At 59.7% G+C, this 21,712-nt stretch overlaps 1 protein-coding gene across 2 annotated transcripts in view; it reads left to right on the top strand.

Annotated features, from left to right (window-relative positions):
- GRM4 (glutamate receptor, metabotropic 4) overlaps positions 1 to 21,712 on the top strand; it is a 101,633-nt gene that overhangs the window by 25,442 nt on the left and 54,479 nt on the right. For both annotated transcript variants that reach the window (XM_012722771.1, XM_004673388.2), the window contains exon 3: positions 14,226 to 14,442. In XM_012722771.1, coding sequence (XP_012578225.1) covers positions 14,226 to 14,442 — 217 coding nt within the window. The remainder of the gene's footprint in view (positions 1 to 14,225; positions 14,443 to 21,712) is intronic.

Raw genomic sequence — 21,712 nt, 5'->3', positions numbered from 1 at the left:
GAGAGGCCATTCCCTGTGTGCTCCTGACTGCACCCTCCCCCATCCTGAAAGGCCTTTTTGCTGCACGCCTCACCTCCGGGCCTGAACTGGAGGAGGGGGTTAGGTGAAGGAGAGCTGCTGGGCGTAGCAGATGGCCCTGCAGCCCAGCCAGGGAAGGCCAGCATCTTGACCTTGTGAGCCCAAGGGGTCCTTGGCTCTGTGGTTCACAGGCTACGGGTATGCAAGTCCTTCAGGCTGAGAGACTGATCCAAATGCATACTCGGAGAGAGACAGGTTACATAAAGTCAGGTTTTGGGAAGCCGGAGTCGGGTGGGGCTGCTTTGGGCGAGCTGCTGAGTGTCTCTCTGAGGCGAGGATTGATGGAGACATAATGGGGTGTGTGCTTGTGGGATCTGTGGGTGAAGCCCACTAGGCAGAGGGCCCCTGGAGCAAAAGGCCGTGAGGTCAGACTGTGCTCAGGTGTTCAGGGATCCTCTAAGGAGCCATGGTGGCTGGAGGGAAGTGTGGGGGAGCAGGTTGGTAACAGCTCCCCCGTGAGAGGGCCTTCATAGGGCTTTTCATAGGGCCTGAGCTTTTCTTCAAAGCAGGCAGGGTGTGGGGCAGGGGGTGACATGACCAACTCACCTTTTAAGTGGTGGTCCTGCCTGTGTGTGAACCACATGTGTTCGTGTGTGGCCTGGACGCCAGATGAAAGAGGACAGCGCAGAAGGCTGAGCAGAACTGCTGGAGGATGTGAGTAAAATAGAGCATCACGGAGCCTCGGGGGGTCCTTTGGGCTGAGGGCACAGGCTGCGTCTCTGTGACTCCGCGGAATAGGCCTGGAAGCACATGAAAGTACAGGAGGCAGATTTCAGCTCCGAGCTCCAGAATGCCCGGCTGGAGTTAGAAGAGGCTAGTGTGTGGCACGCTGCCTCTCATGGAGCAGGCCGGCAGAGGCCGGGGCTCAGGCCCGGAGACTGGAGGGGCAGCCCACTCTCCCGGGTAACGTGGGTCGGTTTGAACAGAGAGCCCATTTTTGACCCCAGAGATGGGAACTTGGGACCCTGCAGCAGATGGGGAGATAATTGGGGGGCGGGGGCTTGGGCTGAGCTTTGGGCTCCTGAATTCATGGGACAGATGTATGCTGTCTGCTGGCACCTAGCTTGCTCTGTTACCAGAGATTGCCCTCTGTCTGCTGGGTCAAGTGGGTAAACTGGGGTGGAGCCTCACAGACCCTCTGGTCTCTATGGAGGCCCCAGGGGCTTGCCGCAGGGTGGAAGGGACCAAGAGCCACTTGGGGCCTCCCTCTCAGTGAGGTGTCAGCTCACATCACCAGTTGCTGGAAATTGGACACCGTGGGCCTGGGACAGTGTGGGCATCACTTGCCTGCCCCTCCTTGTCTGGACTCGACCCTGACCCCTGACGGGCAGTTGGGGAGGAACGTCTGCCCCGGGCACTGGGAGGTCTGCTTTCACTCAGTAGCTGAGCGATTGAGGACTTCAGTCTGCACGCATGGCCTGCACTTGGGGATGTTGTGCTGCCTTGAAGGGCGTTGTCAAGAGTGAAGTCAACGATGCCTTAGCTATGGCAGGAGGTCGCAGGGCTGACCTGACCCCTGGTATTTTTCGGGGGGTGTGCTCAGGACTCCGGGGATCATGGGGGAGGACAAGTATAAAGCTGGCAGGACTGGTAAAGGTGCCTTCATGTGGGTGGCCTCTGCGGTGAGCGGGGACTGCTGGGACTTGGTGCAGCGTCAGGAGGTTCCCCTCACACCCCAGTACCTGGGACCCTGTGGGTAACAGTGTGGCTGAATTGAACATTTGGAGCTGGTGGCAGGAGGTAGAGGGAAGTAGAAGGGTCTGGGCAGACGCACCCCAAATCATACCCGCCTTCCTTCTGGAGAAGCCGAGGCCTTGGAGGCGGGGGTGGGGTGGTGGTGGCGAGTTTGGAGGGGGGGGGGGCAGCCGAACAGCTGTCGGGGTCAGAGGTGGTTCAGTCCAGTCCTTAGTTCTCTGTGGAGGCCGCTCAGCTTGATGGCAGGCTGTGAGGGTTCGGACACACCCTTACGGGGTGCGTCTCTCCAGGCCAGTGGGGTCACTTGTCGGGTGCTGGTACTTCTCTAACAGGTTTCTCGTGGGGACTAAATAAAATCACTGCACACGCCGTGCTGACATCAGCGCCTGGCACCTAATCCGTGTTCAGGGAGCTCAAGCTATTATTTCGTAGCGGTTGTTATGATTATTGGTGAGAGACCTAGGGCACAGGAAAGAAGAGTCTGGCTCCAGATCACAGGGCGAGTGAGTGACAGGCGGGAACTGGGGTTTGCTCTATTATGGGAAGCCCAGGATGCTGCCCTGGGGTGAGGTGAGAGGCGGGGCCTGCTCCGGGCCTTGCCGCTCCTCTCCTCGCTCCCCGCTCCCCGCTCCCCGGGCTGTGCCTTCCTCCTTCCCAGCTGCGTTTGGCCCCTCCCCAGCCCAGGCCTCAGGCCGCCCTCTCTCCCTAGCAGACGTCCCAGAGCTCTGATGGGACCTCCCCCTTGCCAGCCTGACTCTGGCCTGCACTGTGATATAAACCGCATGGAGTGACAGTGATGTGACTCTCGTCGGCTCGTGTGTTCAACGGCGTTGATACATGCCATTATATCATATCACGTTAATACAGAGCGCATGTTACACGAGGCACAGCACATTAACTTGACTTGGGAGAGCATTGGGCAGACACCCTGGTTACGCTTCTCCGCATGGCCACACCTCCCCTGCCCGGTTCAGTGTAGGTGAGGACACGGTGCAGGACTGGGGTGTAATTACAGACAGCCCAGGTACACCCCCCTCAGTGAGGTCAGCCTGCCCTGTAGCCTGAGGAGGGTCAGCAGGTTTTGGACATTCTGTCCATTGTGGAGGTCCCTTCCTCTGTATGCCCAAAGGCTGTGGCCTGGCCTCTTGACCCCCGTTCTGGCTACTTCCCAGGAGGATGGGTGACGAGGGCCAAGGGCAGGGGCTGGGAATGAACGCGGTGGGCACACCAGGGAGGGAATGGGGTGAGAGAGAGCACTTGGGTCCTGGAGTCGGGCAGAGCTGGGTTCAAATCCTGCTTTCCCTCTTGCTGTGGCAAAAATCACTTGCTGTGCGTTTGCGTTCCTGTTTTCTTGGGCCTTAGTTTTCTCATCTGAGAAATGTAGGTGGTAGTGTTCATCACTTCACGGGGTTATTGCATGGAAATTAAGGGAGCTAATCCTTGGGACGCGGTTGGCAGGGAGTAGTGCTCATGGGACACTCGCCACTGGTCCCGTTCTGACGACCGCTGACACCCACACCCAGCTCTCAGGGAGGCCTAGCCCGGCCGGCAGCCCCGCGGTGCCACACCCTCAGCTTGGCTGCCTGGGGTACGCAGCTGCCTTGGGTGAGCCCCCTGCCCGCCAGCATGGTTTAGTGCCCAGTGCTGCCAGACCCACACTTTGCCCCAGAGCAGCCGGCCCGAAGCTGGGTGGCCCAGGCACGGTCTTTAGCTCTCTCTGCTTCTGTGTAAATCTGGGCTAAGGCTTCCTGCCTCCGGGATGTGGTGAGGACTAATAAAAGGAGAGTCTGAGTTATCTACCCCTATGCCCGTAGGTGTAAAAGGGGTGTGATAACAGCTCCTGCCGCTTGGATGGAGACATTCAGTCTCCCCTGTGAGCTTCTCAGGCGGTGGCGAGCTTCTCAGGCGGTGACCGAGCCTGCATTCTCCTCCGGGCCCAGCTGACAGATGGGGAGACTGAGGCTCACAGGGCAGGTGCTCGCCCGTGACCACAGTGCTGCCATAGGTGTGGCCACCCATTTCTCACCACCGTGACTTTGGATTTTGCGCCATTTTTGGAGTGGGGGCACAGGGCTGCAGCCCCCTGGGGCTCCCCCAGGGCCCTAGCCTGTTCTCCCCGGGCCTCGGGGCTCCTCCATCACCTGGCCTCCCCCACACGCATCACTTTGACAGGGTTATGGAGTTAGCATGTAAAAGCTGCAAAAGTGAGTGTAATTTATTGATCTACATTTGGCTTATGAAATAGGACAAGTGCTGATTTGAGGATCTTGTTTGCTCTGGCCCCTGCGCCACCGGCTCCCCGCCCGCTCTCCCGGGTGCTCTTATCTGCGGTAATTCCTCGGAGCCTGCATCAGAACTGCCTCCTTTGTCCGCCCAGCCCAGGCTCTCCACTCGAGCCTTCTATTCTTCTCCAGCCTCCCTGCCTTATCTGCCCCCCCACCCCCACCCTTTATTCCTGGGCTCCTAAGAAAACATATAATGTTTAAAAGGGTGAGACAAGGGACTGAATAAAGCGCTTTCTGGGGAGATATTTGTTCAAAGGCCTGTTGCCTGCATCTGTCTGGTTCTCCCCTGGAAAACATAATTCAGAACAGGCCTGGAAATTAATCCAAATGTCTGCTTCCTCTTCTGATAAGAGGTTGGGCAGGTCCCAGGGAGGGGAAGACAAGGTAGGCGTGAGACAGTCCCCCAGCCACCGCCTTCTGGGGTGTTGCTGTGGGCTCTGGAGGACAGGAGCTGCAGGCTGTGAAGGGGGAGAAGGCCCGAGGGAGGCCGCTGCTGACCCGGAGGGGAGGGGACCTCAGAGCATCTTCTGAGTGCTGGCCGCCTCCAGGCATGGCAGGGCCACAGCGCTGGCGCACAGGCGGACCATGTGAGGGCCAGAACCCGGGTGGACCGGCCCTGTGGCTTCGGTGTGCCCTCAAGGCCCGGAGTTCTGTTTCCTCGCCATTGCTCACGGCACTGTGGAGCTTGTCCTCAGGCTGTTTGTGTGGCAGGAGTGAAGTGTCAAGTACTGTGCCAGGTGTCCCGGGACACAGTGGGGAAACGAAACAAAAGGCCCTGGATTTGTGGCGCTCACCTTTTTTATGAGAGGTAGGAAGACTGAATGAAACAGGGAAGTAAATGTAGGGCACGCCAGAAATTGATCATTATTATCAGGAAAATTAAAGCAATTGAGGTAGAGAAGGGGCCCTGGGGAAGGAATTGGGATTGGTGTTAAATAGGGTGGTTGGGAACTTGCACCAGAGAAGCTGCCATTTGAGGAGTTTTGAAGGAAATGGGAGAGCCCCGTGCCTATTTGGGGGAGGGACATTGAGGCAGCAGGAACAGCCAGTGCAAAGGCCCTGGGGGCAGAGCGTGGCTGGTACATCCAGGGACCAGCAAGGGGCGAGGCCAAGATGGGCGTGGTCGGAAGTCACGTCGGAGGCGATGTGTGCAAATGCTTGGCCAACATGCTGAGTGTTGACGACTTTGACAGGCGATCCTGAGCCGGGCTGTAAAGGGCATTTTATTAGCACTTCCGAAAGGAAGGCTGGTATGTGAATTTTGCAGGAAAAGGAGAGGCCCGTTCTTTCTCCTGTCTTTGCCTACCTTACCTTGCCCCAGTCCTTCTGGCTGTAAGATGGTAGGAGCCCAAACTGTTTCCCCGTTATGACGCCAGAGGAAAGATGGCCTCCTAGGCTGTGGGCGTGGGAGACGGGGGAGGTCCAGGCGAGGAGCCCGGAGCTGGCCCGTGGCGCCCCGGTGGCGGTGGCTGGGGCCTCGGGGGCAGAAGTCAGGGGCCAAGAGCCCCCTCTCTGGCAGTCTGGGGTGGGCTTGGTGATCCTAATTAAAAGCTTGGATCCAAAAGCCTTGATGATGGAATTTCTAATTAAATCAATTTCATCTCGTTTGGGAGACAGAGGTTTGCATATGATAAGCATGAAATTAATAATTATGTTTAGAAATTAGCTGTTGCTCAAAGCAGAGCCATTTACACAGCCCTCTGGGGCCCCCGGCCCCCACCTCTGCCCTATCCTTTGTGTTGCAGACAGATGGGCCGCATCAGCCCAGACTGTGGCAGCCGGAGTGGAGCGTGAGGGGAAGCGGGGTTGGCTCTCGAAGCTGCCCCGAGGACCCGGCCTCTCGGGAGCTCCAGGCGCCCGGTTCACCACTCGGCTGGTGACGTGTGTGCACATGCATGTGTTTAGTTCCTGCAACATGTGTGTTCAGTCCACACACACGTCTGCATATGTCCACCGGGAGAGAAGAGGGCAGTGTAGGCGCTGAGGCGACACCCTCTGGGTTCAAATCCTGGCTTCACCACAGGCTGTGTGACCTTGGGTGAGTTTCTTAGCCTCTCTGTAGCTTGGAGAAAATGGAGCGCGTCAGAGGGCCTGCTGCAGAAGTTGCTGAAAGCGTGAAGGTGTCCAGGCACACAGGACCTCTGATCACAGCTCTGGAGCACCGCGAGCGCTCGGTAAACGCTGGTTTTCATGATGGCGGCCGTGACTGCGAGTGCTTGTGCGGATTTAATTCGATTTAAGTCGGCACAAGCCAGCCTGTGGTGAGTGTGAAAGTGACTCAGGCAGGCTGTCGAGATGGAGAGACATAATAAATGAAGCGAGGCAGTAAGTATTGGGGCATAGAGTTCAGGGGCCTTTTTTCCTTCCTCACTCTGTGGCTTCCCCAGAGCCAGAGATGCCATCTGGGGCAGTCAGTATAGGTGAGGTGACGTTGTGACAACAAACAAGCCCAAGTCCCCGGGGGCTTACAATACATGAGCTCACGAATACGAGTTAGGTTACCTGTCCACATGGGTGAGAGCTCAGCCCATCTCCTTGGGGACCCGGGCTGGTCCCTGTACACAGCAGAGGGCCCTGAGTCCTGAGGGGCTCCCAACTGCCATGAGATGCTCTGGCCCCCGAAAGGACGTTCCCTGAGCCCAGCTCGTAGGCCACACATATCATGTGGCCCCGGCCGATCCCAAGGGCCAGGGAGTTGGCTTTTATCACCTGCCAGGTGCACGGGGAGCTTCTCCCGCTAGAATGTCAGCTCCACAGAGGCAGAGGGTGTCTCAGTTCTCCCGGTGCTGAAGATTGTGCAGGGCACATGACGGGTACTCAGTACGCCATTATGGAACGAATAAATGGAGTGAGTCCATGGAGTTTGTGAGGAGGGGTGTGGGTGGGCGGGGAGGGTGCCGGAGGGGAGGCTGCTGGCCTCAGGAGCAGCTGAGGCTAAGGGATCCAATGGGCCTTGTAAGCAGATTTTAGTGTCCTTTACGATAGCATTTGCAGCATGGAGACTGATGGGCATTTCCCGGGGAAACACTGCTGGCCACTGTGTAGAGGAAGGGGCCTGCGTGACAGGGTGCAGATGACAGGGGTCGAGGAGCGCCAGGCATCTTGATCTGCAGGCCTGGGGGAGGGGCACAGCCCTGAGGTGGGCTTCCCAGGGTGCTGAGACCCGGGTGGGCCAGGCAGACTGATTGATTGCTCTGGGGCCGAGGCCTGGGGTCTAGGGCCAGGCCCTGAGTGACCGGAAGTTTGGACCTGGAGCCAGCAGTGGTCTTTGTCCACAGGGCAGAGTACTGAGCTCTGATGAATGAGGGCGGCAGGCGTGGCCACCCAGGCTGTCTGACCTGAATGCCACCAAGGTCTTTGGGGAAGTGGTGTGTGTTCCCTCAAATGGCCCAGTGGGTGTGAAGGCAGGGAAGGGCCCCCAGCGTAAGGGGCAGGCGGTCCTCCTCACTGGGGCCTCGCCTGGGTTGCCAAAGACCAGCCAGGTCCCCACCCAGCCCCCAGCATCCCCGGGCCTTGGGTGTCTGCCTCTCTGTCCTTGCACCCATGTCTGCGTTAGAGGCAGAGCTGACCAGGGCTGAGCGAGCGGCCCCCGGTGCCTATTTTGTGGGCTGCCCCTCTCGCGGCTCCCTGTGCCCCCCACCCCACTGCTTCTCGGCCTCTCGTGACTGTCCCCCTCTGCCTTGAACCCGTGTCCCCCTCTTTGCACCGCCCTTTTCCTTCTCTTAGGTCTGCCTACACCCCAGCCCCGCGCTGGCAGCCCCCTCTCTCCTCGGCGCCTGGCAGTCTCAGTCTCCTCACAGCCCCTCTCTGAGGCCCCTGGTGAATTCCTCTTTGGCACTTCAATCCAGAGGCATTTCACATGGAGGCCCCCCCTTTCTCCAGCCCCCGCCCCCCCCAAACCAGGCTTCTTCTTGTGCTCAGCCCTAGGCTGAGAGGAGGTGTGGAAGCTCCATGGGGCTGTGCGGGGCCAACTGGACCTGACTCAGTGAGACACACTCCTGCCAGCCCCCCAGGCCCCCCGAGAAGGGGCGGCTGGCAGCACCTCTTACTCTGGGTCCTGGGGAGAGGATGCCTGGCTCGGGTGGGTGAGGGTGCCGGGGACGGTGCCCTGAGCCTCTGGAAGCCTGTCTCACATTCCTCCACGCCGCAGCTTTCATGTACCTGAAAGCCTGCCTGCCTTTTATCTGTGAAGAAAACAGCTGGTGCTGAGAGCCAGCGATCTGGGCCTCAAGCAGAAGGGGATCAAAAGGGCGAGGAGCAGATAGCCAGCCCCAGGATCTGCCCGGGCCCCATGCAGGGAGGGCCCCCTGCTCCCCAGATGAGAGGGGCTGCAGTGGGCATAGGGGCCTGAGGGCTGCCTGGCTCTGGGCCGTACAGGGCCGTGGCTGCAGGCTCCCAGCCTCAGCCTGTGGCTGGTGCTTGGTTTCTGTGTGCAGCAGAGAGCAGAGCCAACTGGGAGAGTGGGCAGGGCCCAGGCCAGGACTGGGGGATGGCGGATCGGATGGGGACGCAGAGCAGCCGGGGGGCTGAACGGTCTCCCAGGCTGACCCTCACAGGCCCTGTCACCCGCCCGAGCCTCAGTGGCCGCATCTGCAGGGTGGCCTCAGCGGTTCCGGCCTGGCCTTCCTCTGGTAACATCTCGTGCTTGCTGGGGGCTTCTCTGTTGTTGCTGCCACTGGCTTTTAGGGGAGGAACTGCGGCCCTAAGAGGCACAGTCCTCACCGGGCTGACTCTAGAGAGTGCTGGAAGCTTAGTGCTTTGCCACAGGTCAGGGAGAAGGACGGAAGGAGAGGTGCATTAGAAGCTCACAAGATTGGGGGTCTGCCATGGTGCTGACCCTGGACATCAGGCCACTTGGCTTGTGGTGCCCCAGGCCTGGCACAGGCTAGAGTGGAGTTTCACCCCACGCTGCTCGGGCAGCCTTGAACGAAGCATTGGCCCTCAAGGGCACCATCCCTCCCCTCCTCCTGGTGGGACATGGACCCGCCGCTCACAGGGTCCTCAGATGCTGCTAATCTGGGAGCCAGAGCCTGAGCTTGTGCACCTGTGTGAGTGTCGTCACAGCTGGGCAGGTGTGGGGCTGCCCGAGAGCAGTCGGGCTCTGAACATGTGAGTGTTCATGGACACATGCTGAAACACACGGGCGCACACACGCCTGCAGGCCTTGCTGAAATGCCCGCCTGGAGATGCCCACTTGGCTCCAGGGCCGTCTTGCCAAGGACGACTACCCTGGCCGCACTCCCTAGCAGGTTCTTCCTGAACCCTTGTCCCCATCTGCCTCCATCTAGCGTGGGACGCCATCGGGCAGAGGGTCACCCCTCTGTCCCCAGCCCTGAGCGCTGGCAGGCTGCTGGCGCTTGGTGACTGCCGGCAGGAGGCCTAAGTGAGGAGCCTCTGTGCGCTCGTGCTCTGGCACAAGCTCCAGCTCTTGCTCACGTGTGCACACGCACGCACACACGCGCACTCGGCGTTCATCTTCATTGTTGCTCAAGCCCAGAAGCAGCTTTTGTCTTCTCCCCACGTGGCCTGGACCTCCTTGTCACTCCAGAAACGAGGGAACATGAGAGGTTTATTCATACTCCTTCCTCTTCAGTCACTACCCTGCAACCACGAGCCTCTTGGGGTGCCAGTTTCACACACTGTGTGACTTTCAGGGGCGGCCCAGGGTGTCTCCCAGGATACAGTGAGTGTTGACATGCTGGGGGTGGGATGAGTCCAGCACCTTCCCTCGTGACCTTGGCCGGCACTGTGGCGGGCCTCAGAATGCCTGTTGAATGGACAAGTAGATCAAGCATCCATACCCGGAAGACATCCCAGGAGCAGCCTGGAGCAGCCTGACTCCATGCTGTGGGAGGTCTGAGCAGCATCTGTACGGGAAGAGGGATCAGGGAGGGCTTCCTGGAGGAGGTGACCTTTGGATGGAACCTTGATGCACAGGGGAGGTTGGGACGTAGGAGATGACATCATGAGCTCTGTGGGCAGAGGAAGATAGGCAGAGAGGAAAGTACAGGACAGCTAGATGGACCTGGAGGAGGGAGTCTGCTGTCAGGTGCTGCTGGTATCTGGGTTCTTAACATTTGCCCCAGAAGGCACACCTGCAGGCTCGGTGTCTCCAGCCCCTATAACCGGAGGTGGCAGTAGTATGTTGGGTGACAGGAGAGAAGAGGGAGGGAGATAAGGAGGCAGAGATGGAGGAGCTGGCTTAGGGTGGGCCTGGCTGCCTCCCTCCAGCTTGCATTGCTGTTGTAAGGAGAGAACACTCTCTGAGGAGAATGTTAATGGAGGCCCCCCTTCCCTCCACTGGGCTGCAGCGACCAGGAGAGCTGAGGAGACAGCAGAGCTCCCTCAGGCCAGGCTGTGGAGCCACCCAGCCCAGGCATCCTCAGGGCGGTCCCCGCCTTCCCCTCTCCACCTGGCTAGGGTGGAATGGGGGGAGGAGAACCTTGGGGAGCCTGCCAGCACTGCCAGGACAGAGGGCAGTGTTGGGGGGGGGGTGGTGTGCCTGTGCCTACCAAGCACCTCACCGTGGCTAGGGGAGAGCTGGGGATGGGAGGAGGAAGTGGAGGGGAGCCCTGGGAGAAATTGGAAATGAGTCTGAGGGCTTCGGAGGGCGAGAGTGAGGCCTGAGCTGGGGGCCAGCCCCGGTGAGAGACCCGAGCGCAGTGAGGCAGTGACTGTAATCCTTCTCACTTTGTAGCTGGGGAAACCGAGGCATGGAGCAGTGAAGCAGTAGGCTCCAGGTTTCTCAGTGGGTTGTGGCAGAGCGGGGAATGAAACCCCAACAGTTTAGCTCCCAGACCTCTGCTCCAAACCATCCCCTTTAGGGAACTCTGGAGCCTGTGGGGGTGGGGTAGCAGAGTGGAGGCTGGGAGGGGCACTGGCCTTTGACTCTGTTGGAGGCTGTCCCCCACCCCCCACATTCTTGAGGCTGGTCCCTGATCCACCATCTCCAGAATGGTTGGGGCAGAACAGAGGCCCCACCTGGCTCCTGCAGGGAACCCCTACAGGAAGTGGGGGTGGTGGCAGGGCCAGGCATCTGGGCTCTACTTCAGGGGAGAGTCTGGGCCTGAAGCCTGCTGGGCAAGGCTGGGCTGAGGGTGGGAGCCTCTGAGTGTCCACCTGTCATTATCTCCCCCACCCCCAACGCTGAGTGCCTGAAGGTGGCATGGGGAGGGAGGGGGTGCTGTGGAAGGAGGGATGGGGTTGGGGAGAAGGCCCCCCCCCCCCATGGGAGCCTCTCCATCCTGTCCTTTCTGCCACCCACCCTGTGACCTCCCTGGGTCTCCTGCCTTTAGACTCTGGGCTCTGTGTCAGGACAACTCATCAGAAAGAGCAGAGAGTCTCTACCAGTTAGGCCACGTGATGGGCGCCCCTTGCCCAGACAAACCTGTCTCTTCTCAGGCACCGGGGACACACCCATGGGGGCACTTCCTTCTCCAGCTCCCATCTTGGGGCACTTCTGTTAGGAGGGATGGCCCTGGAGCAGCACTTGTTTTGTTTTATTACTAAAAAATTTTGAAGCATTGGCATTTCAGACACACGTAGAAGCCCAACTAGGGCAGTCAGCCTCTGCGTGCTCACCACTCAGTAGTGCTCAGCCGGCTATTTCCTCTTCCCCAGGCACCCACCGCGACTCTACTGAAGCAAAAATCCCAGATCGTGTCGTGTCACGTCTTCCCTAAGTATTTCAGCTCACAGCTCTAAATCAGTGGGTCTCCATGGGACAGTTTTGCCCTTGGGATATTTGGCAACATCTAGAGACATTTCTGGTGGTTACAACCGGGGAGGCCTGTGCTAGTGGGGGCCAGTGCGTGGGAATAGGGATGCTGCTAAATAAACATCTTATAATATAGCACAAGACAGCCCCCCCAACAAAGAAATTCGCTCCCCAAAAGTGTTGTCCACGCCTAGGCTGAGAAACAGCTCTGAAAGATAGACTCTTAAAAATAAGTCAACCAACTGCAACTCTGTCGTCACCAGACCTTAGCAACGACAACTTTACAATTAATCAGAAAATATGTTCAGCGTCCTTATTTTGGGGGTGTCGCTTTCCTGCTGAGTGCTGTCCAAGGTCAGGAGAACTGGGCTTGTTTTTGGACTCTGCTGACACAGGCTGCAGAGGGGATGTGTGTGCTGGTGCAGATTTTTAAGTTTTTTTTTTTTTTTTCTAAACAGACCTCTATGTACCTGTGGTCCTCTGAGCTAAGTGAGCAAAGTGTCTGGTGCACCCCCTTCCCCCCACTGTCCTTCCTCCCCCTAAGCAGGGGCTGCACCTGCAGAGAGGCTGGCATTTTCCTTGTTGCCACTGCTTTTACCCTTAGATCTTTTACCCCCTTAGATCTTGGGGAGCCCAGAGCACTGAAAGCCTGCTGGTTCTGCTTGGTATTCCTTGCATGGCTGCGGGTTCTTTTACCAATCCCCTCCTGATGGACATGTAGGTTGTTTCCAAAGTCAGCCATTACAGACAGTGTAGTATTTACCCTTTTATATACTCAGCAAGACTCCGAGCTTACGGCTGGGAGTTCACCCCGAGTTGCTGGGAAAAGCTGGGAAACCAATTGTGATTCCCCATCCTCTTTCCCCAGTTAAGGCCCCAGGAACTTGGGCCTTTCCCTGGAGGTCTGGGCCACGCCTTTTTCCTAATGTGCATCCTCAGTAAAAGCCCCCCCATCCCATCCCCACCCCCACTGCCCCTGGAGATAGGCCTAGGCAGGTGGGTAGCTGTTGGTCGGGGGGTAGGGGGCGGTGGCTGCCCCAACCCTCCTGTCTCTAGAACATCTCCCACCTTCGGTTGCCACAGATATTGAAGTTCTGGCTACGAGTTGCTTGGCCAGGATTGAATCTTAAGGTTTCCTTGGCAGGCTAAATTTCAGACTTGATGTCAGCCAGATGAGCACGCTCTCCCTCACTGTCACCCAGGGTCAGAGGGGCGCGGAGGGCACCAGGTGTGTGTTGGTGCCTGCAAAAGGGAATAGAGAGCCCCTGACACTGAGCAGCTCTGGGCCGCCTATGCGGAGGGACACCCCTCCCGGGGTGGGGGGGCGGCGCTGGGGCTGTGCAGGCATGGGGAATGGGGGTGTGCAGGAGGTCCACATGCTGGCAAAGCTGCGAGGCTGGCCGGTTGTCCACTGCAGGGGGAAGCACAGCTGAGGCCTCCAAGTCTCGCCTTAGCCTAGGGGGCCCGGTGTGGGCTGTGGAACAGGAAGGTGTTCTGTGGTAGGGGAAGCTGGGGGATGCAGGGGAAGTGGGGGGAAGGTGCAGGGACCACCGTCTGCAGCAGAGAAGCTGGGGGGCTGGGCAGGCCTGCGTCTCCGGCTCATGTCCCAGGCTATGGAGAGACGGACTTACCGGAGGTGTCCCCACCCTCTATTCTGGCTTCCTGGGGCGAGGTGGGGAGTAGGCTGGGGGTTGGGGTGGGCTGGAGGGAATCTGGAACCTGGACTCTTTCTCCTCTGAGTGGTGCCGGAGGAAGGAGCCTCGGCGGTGGCTGGGGACAGAGTCTGCTGCGTGTGATGAGGAGCTGTCTGGATAAAGGGGATGGCCCAAAGGACCATCTCCCCACTTTCACCCCCACCCCACCCCAGGCAGTACCATCTTACCCCGGGGATTCTTACTAGCTGGAATCTTCCCGCTTGTCATTGTAAATCAGGGTGCCCAGAGGCTCCGTGTGTGTGTGTGTGTGTGTGTGTGTGTGTGTTTTCCCCTAGGCGTGTAGGTGTGTGTTGTTGAGGGGACCCCCAGCCACAGCACCCCTGTGAGGCTGATGGAGGAGGACGCCTGGATGCTGACCGGGCTGCCGGTCACTTCTCAGCCTGACGCCAGGCTCACCCCTGCTAGGAATGAGAGTGGGACGCAGAGACGGGCTAGGAGAGGAGGTAGCGGAGATGGAAATGAGAGGCGGCAGGCCCCTCAGGGGCTGCAGCCAGGGACGGGGCTGTGCCCACCCCCTCTGGGCCTCAGTTTCCTTCTCTGTCAAGTGGACTAGGATCTGTCCAGCCCTGATCTCAGCACCTCCCTCAGGTTGAAAGGGCACAGTGCCCGTGGGCAGGGCTGGGCTGGCCCCAGGGCTGGGGGTGGGTGGGAGGGAGAGGTGGGTACCGAGGGCTGGGCTGGCTGGGCAGGGTGGGGTGTGCCAGCCGCGCCCGTCAGCAGCCCCTCTTCCTCCAGATCCCTCAGATCAGCTACGCCTCCACAGCCCCCGACCTGAGCGACAACAGCCGCTACGACTTCTTCTCCCGAGTGGTGCCCTCGGACACATACCAGGCCCAGGCCATGGTGGACATCGTGCGTGCCCTCAAGTGGAACTATGTGGCCACGCTGGCCTCGGAGGGCAGCTATGGCGAGAGCGGCGTCGAGGCCTTCATCCAGAAGTCCCGCGAGGATGGTGAGTCAGGTGCCTGCCGGGGACCGTGCAGTCATGGAGGCCAGGGACTGCTGTGGGGGGATGGGCGCTGGCCTCGCTGGTGGCTGGGTGCCTCCTGGGGCAGGGAGTGGTGGTGAATGATCTTTGCAGCCATGGCCAGACAGAGAGGGACAGTGGCATGTTCTCGGGCAGAGAGGATGGGGTGGCGGGGGCCTAAGGCCCAGGAGACCGGCGGCTAGCTGTTTGGTGGGTGTGAGGGGCGGGCAGCGGGAGTCGGGTCTCCCGTGAGTGGGGGTGGCGCTGGCTTCAGTGAAGTAGGGGCTCCATGGGGTGGGAGGGGATCTGAGGAACTTAGGGAAAGCAACTTATTCTCCTGCGGCCTCCCCCACTGACCACGTCACTTTCTTCCCATTGAGCCCACCGCAGCCCCTTAATTGCAGTTCTCAGATAGAGCGAGAGATAAGAGCTAACAGACAGCAAGGGTTAGGTGCTGGGCGGTCCTTAGCCTGGGCGGCAGAGGGGTGGTTCTGCCCGCTCCACTGCAGGAGGGCGGCCCGTGCGGGGGCATGGTCCGGGTGCCCAGGGCAGCAGGCAGGCCTGGGCTGGCCATGTCTCTCCAAGAGGGGATGGCTCCGCGGGGATCATGGGGGAAAGGGAGGTGCTGCCGTGTGTGGGGGGGCCCGGAGGCCCAGCTGCCTCATCCCCTGTGCAGCCTCTCCGGGCCCCTCCCCGAGGCCCCATCACTAGACAGCTCACTGTGGTGCCTTGACCTTGGGGGATGGCGTCTATATTTATACCAGTATAACTCGGGGACTCTAATTGCTTTTCCTAAGGACCACAGTGTCCAGAGGCTGGCGTTTTGGTAACACCCTGCGGGCATAATCCTGCTATAAATCTCAGATAAGCCCCTTTAATTGTACAGCCGGAGCTGCTTGGAGCTGCTGCGCGCCTGCTCGGTGTCTGCACCGGTGGAGAGGGCGGCAGGGCGGCAGGACTTCGGAAGTGGGGCAGGCTGACTGATGGCTGCGGATGCAGGCCACTCCCGCGGCCGGCCTGCAGAGGGGAGCACCCCTCCACCTCCAGGCCAGCTGGTGGCCGTGCCCGAGGCCCCGTGGCAGTGTGAGAGCCCTGGGGTCCAGTCCCCGCCCTGCGCTCCGCTGCTCAGACAGGGGCCTGTCTCTGGGCTGGTGCCCCCAACCCTGCTCTGCTGGTTCCTCTCCTCCTCAGTGACCCGAGTCCTTCCCCAAATAGCCCACTGCCTTTCTGTTTAAGGTGTAGCCTCTGCAGGATTTGGGGCCAGCAGTGCTGCATGGTGCGGGGTGGGCGGGGGGCAGAAAGCCTGGCATCTAGTGCTCAACTGTGTCCAGTCTCTGTTCTAAAGGACCTAGCAGCCACCCCAGTCCTTCCATGACCCTTACTGTGTGCTGGCGGGTGCCGCGTGCTGGGGACCCCTCCTACCGTGGGCGGCAGGTGCCCTCCTCTCACAGGGGAGGCACAGAGAGAGCAAATAATAACTGGGTGCCAGGCCATACAGCAAGTCAGAGGTGGGAGAGGGGGACTTGAACCCAGGCAGTTTGGCCCTAGGGTGAGAGGTCTTGCATGCGTTTGTGTTCTTGCCTACTCTGTCCTTTGTCCCCACTTCCCTCTGCGTTAACTGAGATCCAAGTAGACCAGCCCTGTGCAGAGGATGGGGGTATGACAGACAGTCAGACAGACAGACACACAGCCGTCTTAAGTGACACGAGCTGACATTTTAAGAGTGGGAGAGGCAGGGGTTGGAGAGAGGTTGGGCACTGTGTTTGAGTGGGAGCTAAGTCTATTGTTTGAATTTTCTACAAGCACCCGATCAGGCATTGGGTCGTTAAAAAAAGAGTCTGTTTGAGATGGCATAAAAGGACTTCTAGAAAAACAAGATGACTAGCTCCGCTGCCAGGGCCTCCAGCTCGGGGGCACGCTTGCCCTGGCAGAGATGTTCCCTCACAGGGCCGCTGCCCCATGCTCCACCCCAGTCCTGGGGACTGGACCCCCACCCAGCTGGACCTCCTGCACCCCCAGGCCCTCCCCGGGCCAGTGCAGGCGTGCAGCCCTGGGGCCCTGGCAGCCTGCCCCCTCCGTGGGCAGCGAGGTCCCCCCGCCCCGCCTGCCGAGTGAAATTTGATTTGGAGGAACGTCTTTAGGCGGGTGAAAAGAAAAAGAGAGAGAAAGCCGCGCTCCAGCTGGCCAAATTGAAATCAGAATTGAGCAGCCAGTAGAAAGAGGCCGCTGTACCTTGTAGCCTAATCCCTGCGAAAGATTAAAGATGTCTTTGGCCGTATATTGTATTGATTTGTCCTCTGAAGTATAAATCATCTGTGCGTTGCTCAGAGCAGCGCCTGGAAGTGGGGTGGGGATGGGGCGGGGGTGGAGGGCAGCTCCCGGCCTGTGGGTGCTCACCAGAGCTGCGGGGAGCGCCGGCTGCCGGCTACTGGCCCGTCCTGCTGGGGAACATAATTACGTCCATTTTGTAGATGAGGAAACTGAGCCCACAGAGCATAGGTCACTTTCCAAGGCCACCCAGCCTGAATGTGGGGGAGCTAAGACTGGAACCCTGTTTTGTCCTCTGGGTGGACTGCCCCCGGGTGGCACGTGTTGTTGGCATAGGGCGTACAGGAGGCTGTGGCACCGGCCGCCCCAGGCCCCGCTCAGCACTGTGCCTCCCGCCGCGTTTACTCCGTCTGTGGCGATGGCCTCAGGGGTCCTGTAGCCCTTTGCGGAGCCCTGCCCACCCTGTGCCAGGCACCCACCGGCCCACTCAGGTATCTGGGTGACAGCACTGCGGGCCTGGTGACTGTGTCCCCTCTTTAAAGCCGGGGGAGCTGAGGCTCAGTGAGGTGGCCTGCTCAGTCTCACATACAAGGTGTCCGAACAGGATTTGGAACCGATCATGGGGCCCCGCCCTGCCATCCCCAGCACCCTGCCTCCCCGCCCCCTAGCAGAGGCCCCAGCAGACAGAACCGGCTCTGACTTGACTGTGTCTGGCTGTGCGGGCCCGGGAAGGTCTCTCAGTCTCTGGCTTTACTTTCCTCATCTGTGAAGTGGGGACAAACGTTGGTGTTCGAGTGAATGCCTGGCCCGTGGAAGGGAGCACTCAAGAACTCACCGGAGGGCCATTGTTAAGGGGTTCTGCTGGCCCGGCCCCAGCCTTTCCTGATGCTTGGCCATTTCGAGGAGGCTCAGGGGGCTCTACTGTGCCCTGACCAAGGCTGCAGGCCGTGACCAGGGACAGGGTACAGAGCCCCCGGGAGCCCAGGCAGCCTCACGGACTATCTCACTGGACAGCTGGCTGGTGTAGAGAGGGCAGCGGGTACCACAGACGTCCAGAGAGGGACCCGGGTGCTTGTATGGGGGCGGGGCGCACGAATGAATTTCTAGACCGGCCTCGGTGTGTGGGGTGGGGGTGCACAGGCCGGTGTGCCCATGCTGCCTGGTGTGTGGCGCGGTTCCCCAGCTGAGGGTGTGCACGCACCCCTGTGCCTTTGGCCACAGCCAGGGCTCCCTCCTCCCTGCCTGGCGGAGGCTGCCCATGGGAAGGGCAGAAAGGCAGGAATGCAGAACAGGCCGCGTGGGGCCCGGAGATAGTGCCGGTGCATCACCAGTGTGTGTGTGGGGGGGGCGACAGGCCCCATGGGGTGGCATGGACATGGGCCTCCACCAAAGCCCTGGGCACTCCCAGGGCTCAGGGGTTGGGAGCACACACTCGTATCTCCCACCGCCTTTCCGTAGCTGTGGGGCCCCTGCTGCTCCATTTCACAGCTGAGGAAAAGCAAGTTGAAGGGCGGCCGGATGTTGCCCAGAGGGTCAAGTGGAGCCCAGGGTTCGTGTGGGCCCAGGAGAAGGGGCGATGCCGCCAGGTAACGCTTGTGGACGCCTCTTCAGCGGGGAGGGAGGCATCTGCCCCCCGGGCACATCCAGACCTGTGTTCCTAGGGTGGGAACGAGTTGATGTCTTCGGGTGTGGCAGGATTGGGCCTGGGGGGCTCAGGCCTGCTACCGAGGGGACATCTTGTCCCAGATGCAGTGGGGAGCCCCAAAGTCGCGTCTCACGGCTGTGTCCCCGTGTCCCCCATTGATATTCCAAGGCGTGGGTGAGTCAAGCTGTTGCTGGTTTGACCTCCAGCTCCGGCTCCCAGGACTGAGCGCCAGACTTGCATTCAGATGGCCCCTGTCGGCTCAGCAGACGGGCAGCGATTGGCAGGGCCAGCAGCTGGAGGCCCAGGGCTGGGGCGCCTCCTCATCCTCTGGCTGTGTGACAACTCTGGGCTCAGCTTTTTTGGCTGTAAATGGAACACTCGCCTCCCGAGGGCTCTGAGGGCATGAGGGAGAGCTTGGTCGCCTGGAAAGAGCACGGGGGCCTGGCACTGCTCATGTTCCTGGGGGACCAGAGAGATTAAGCTCAGGAGACACCCCGGGACCCAGAGACCTGGAGGGTGGACACTTAAAGTGTCCACTGTCCTTTCCATTGCTCGGTCTACTTCCCGACCTCATCTCCCACGCCTCGCTGCTCCTCTAACATGCAGGCCTGAGTCCATCTCAGGGCCTTTGCACCAGCCGGTCCTGTGCCCGGAAAGCCTTTCCCCAGGTAGCCATGCAGCCCTCAGTGCGCTCAAGTGTCTTCCCAAGTGTCCCCTCCTTCAGAGAGGCCTTTTAAGTGACATCATCATCTCTAAATTAGCCTCTCACCAGCTCATTTCTCTCCATTCCCTGTACCCTGCTCTATTTTTCTTTCTAGCACTTGACAAGCAATTTTTTTTTTGGTTTTTGGTCCATGAAGACAAGAGGTTTTTTTTCCTGTTTTGTTCTCCTACATCTCCAGCATCTGGTGCAGCTCTGGCACATAGTAGTTGCTCAATAAACGTCTGTTGATGAGTGATCATGAACTCCAGCTCTCACGTGCTCACTGTTTAACCCTCTTCTCACGCCTGGGTTTGCTCTCAGCCTGCACAGGACCAAACTCAGGCTCCACAGCACGGGCCTCTTGAGTCAGATCAGGCTGCCTGGGACCCCAGGCTCCCGCCCCATTGAGCTCCCCGTCTGTCCCCCCTGTTCTACTGGCTCGCTGAGGACGAAGATCCTTTCTTGGAGGTGGAAGGCAGCTGTGACAGAGTGAGACACACACGGGGTCTTGCTTCCTCTCCTTTCGTGCTCCAGTGTCCTGGGGTGCTGCCCACTGGGGGCTGAAAGGGGAAGGTGCCCGGCCGGCCTGGGCTTCATATGTTTGTGGGAGGAGCGACTTGCAGCAGTGTGCCCTGCGTGCAGAAGACACCTCAGGGTGAGCCTGAGGGCATGCACGAAGGGTGTGCCCATGCCTGTGCCCTAGGGCTGCTGGGGGCTCCAGCATGCTTGGCAGAGGGGTCCTGGATAAGAGGCGAGGGAGGAAAGGGTATACCAGGTGGGGGAACAGCGTGAGCATGAGCTTGGAGTAAGCGTGGATAAGGCAGATGGGACCCCAGTGAGGGATCTGGCCTGGGCCTAGGTAGTGACCATGGGGTGGGGACCAATATGAGAAGGGATAGAGTAGAGTTCTTATGGGATGAGCATCATCCCTTTTCTATATTTAAATTTTTTTGGCATTCGGGGTCATGCCTGCATGCTCCGGGAGCGTTAACACACACCATCTCCGCCTGCCATGTCCAAATTGCTCAAGGCCTTGGGGGTGTCTCTGCCCAGCCAGCCCAGTGCCAGGGTCCACCCCGTCTCCGCGCAGAGTTGCTCACCTGGGGAGGGCGTGTGATCTTGTCCTGGGCTCGCCACTGGGGCAGCCCCAGTCACACGTGCCCCCCTGCCCGTGGAGTGAGCCTTCCCGCTGCCTCTTCCACGTCACTGTGGTCCCCTAGAGGCCGGGAAGGGACAAGACCCCCTCGGCTCCATGCCCCTCACGTACCCTTGCACACAGATGTTTGCAGAATGACAGATGAGCAAACAGGTGAGCAGCCTGTCCCTCGGCACATCTGGGGCCTTCTGGGGCCTCCTCTCTGTAACAGCTGGGGTGCAGCGGCTCATGCCCAGGGTCGAGCTCCAACTCGGGTGGGCTGTGAGCTCGCAGCTTGGCTCCCTGATGCCTGGAGTCTTCATATGCAAAGGCTCACTATGGCTCGCTGGCCACGATTCTGGCGCACGGAGCGTGCCCTTTGACATTCACTGAAAACTACTTAGGCTGCTTCTACTTCTCCCAGCAGGAGACAGCCCCTGTGCACCTGAACGAGTGAGTGTCACATGGAGGCACTTCAGGACTGGGTATCTTGGTTCAGGAAGTAGCATGCCCATGGGGACAGTAGCATTGCATGGGGACACGGCCCAGGCACATAAGCCTCTCCTGTCCACTCAGATGGGCTGTGCTTGAAATGAGCAGGGGGCGAGCTGGAAGCAGGGAGGGGTCCTGCCACTGAGCTTGGTGTACATGAGAGCATCTGGTAGCGTCTTCTTCCAGCTGACTCCTGGAGTAAGGGCCAGGAGCCTGGCAGCGGGCGCCCAGCGTGTCTACCTTGGGGCCGCGCATTCTCTGTGCGTTCCTCTAGCGTGTGGGAGGGAACTGGGCCCTCCCTCATGGCAGTGCCCACCGTTCAAGCTCATCAGCCAGCCGGCTCTGAACTTGAGATCTCAACTCGAGCCTATTTGTGTCTTCCGCTTCCCTGGCCTACCCCCCCGTCACGTCCCCCTGCCCCCCACCCCGACTCTCTACTGTGGGTGGAAATTAAGTGAAGCTGGCATGCGTGTTCCCCGCCGAGCCACGAGGCCCTTCCAGTGCCAGCTGGGTCTCTGACTGGCTCCTGGAGATTGGCAAGGTGCTGCTGGTGATTGCCAGGTCAGTCTCTGTGCCGCTATGAAGGTGGACCCAGCGCTGGCCCGGTCTGCCTCGGGGACTTCGCCTGTCTGCTCTGATTTCACTGCCGCTCTGGCCTGTGGCAGGGCGCTGGTGCTGCTCCGTGTTGTGAGTCCCCGGGGTTGGGTGTCACCGGGACACTTTGCCGGCTCTCCCGCCCTGTGCTCGCTCCGGCCTATCACAGCGCAACACACTCCCATCCGCATTTGGCTTTAAGCTTGATGGGAGTGACAGGCAGAGGGAGGTGTTAGCTGCCAGAGCCCTCTTGGCTCTGAATTTACATCCCTTCCCTCTTGGGCAGAACGCAGCATCTTCTTTTACCAGCCTCTTTTGTGGAACATGTTTGAAGATTTCTTTGGGTTTTAAGAGTTTTCCTGTGCTGGTTGCAGCACCTTTGTGGCTTTGGCTTTCTGAATCCTGCTCTTCCCTGGAT

Source organism: Condylura cristata, unplaced genomic scaffold (genome assembly GCF_000260355.1).
Source record: "Condylura cristata isolate star-nosed mole 26May11 unplaced genomic scaffold, ConCri1.0 scaffold00001, whole genome shotgun sequence".
Classification (NCBI taxonomy): domain Eukaryota; kingdom Metazoa; phylum Chordata; class Mammalia; order Eulipotyphla; family Talpidae; genus Condylura; species Condylura cristata.
Note: the sequence above shows the minus strand (reverse complement) of the source record. Positions and strands in the feature narration are given on the sequence as shown.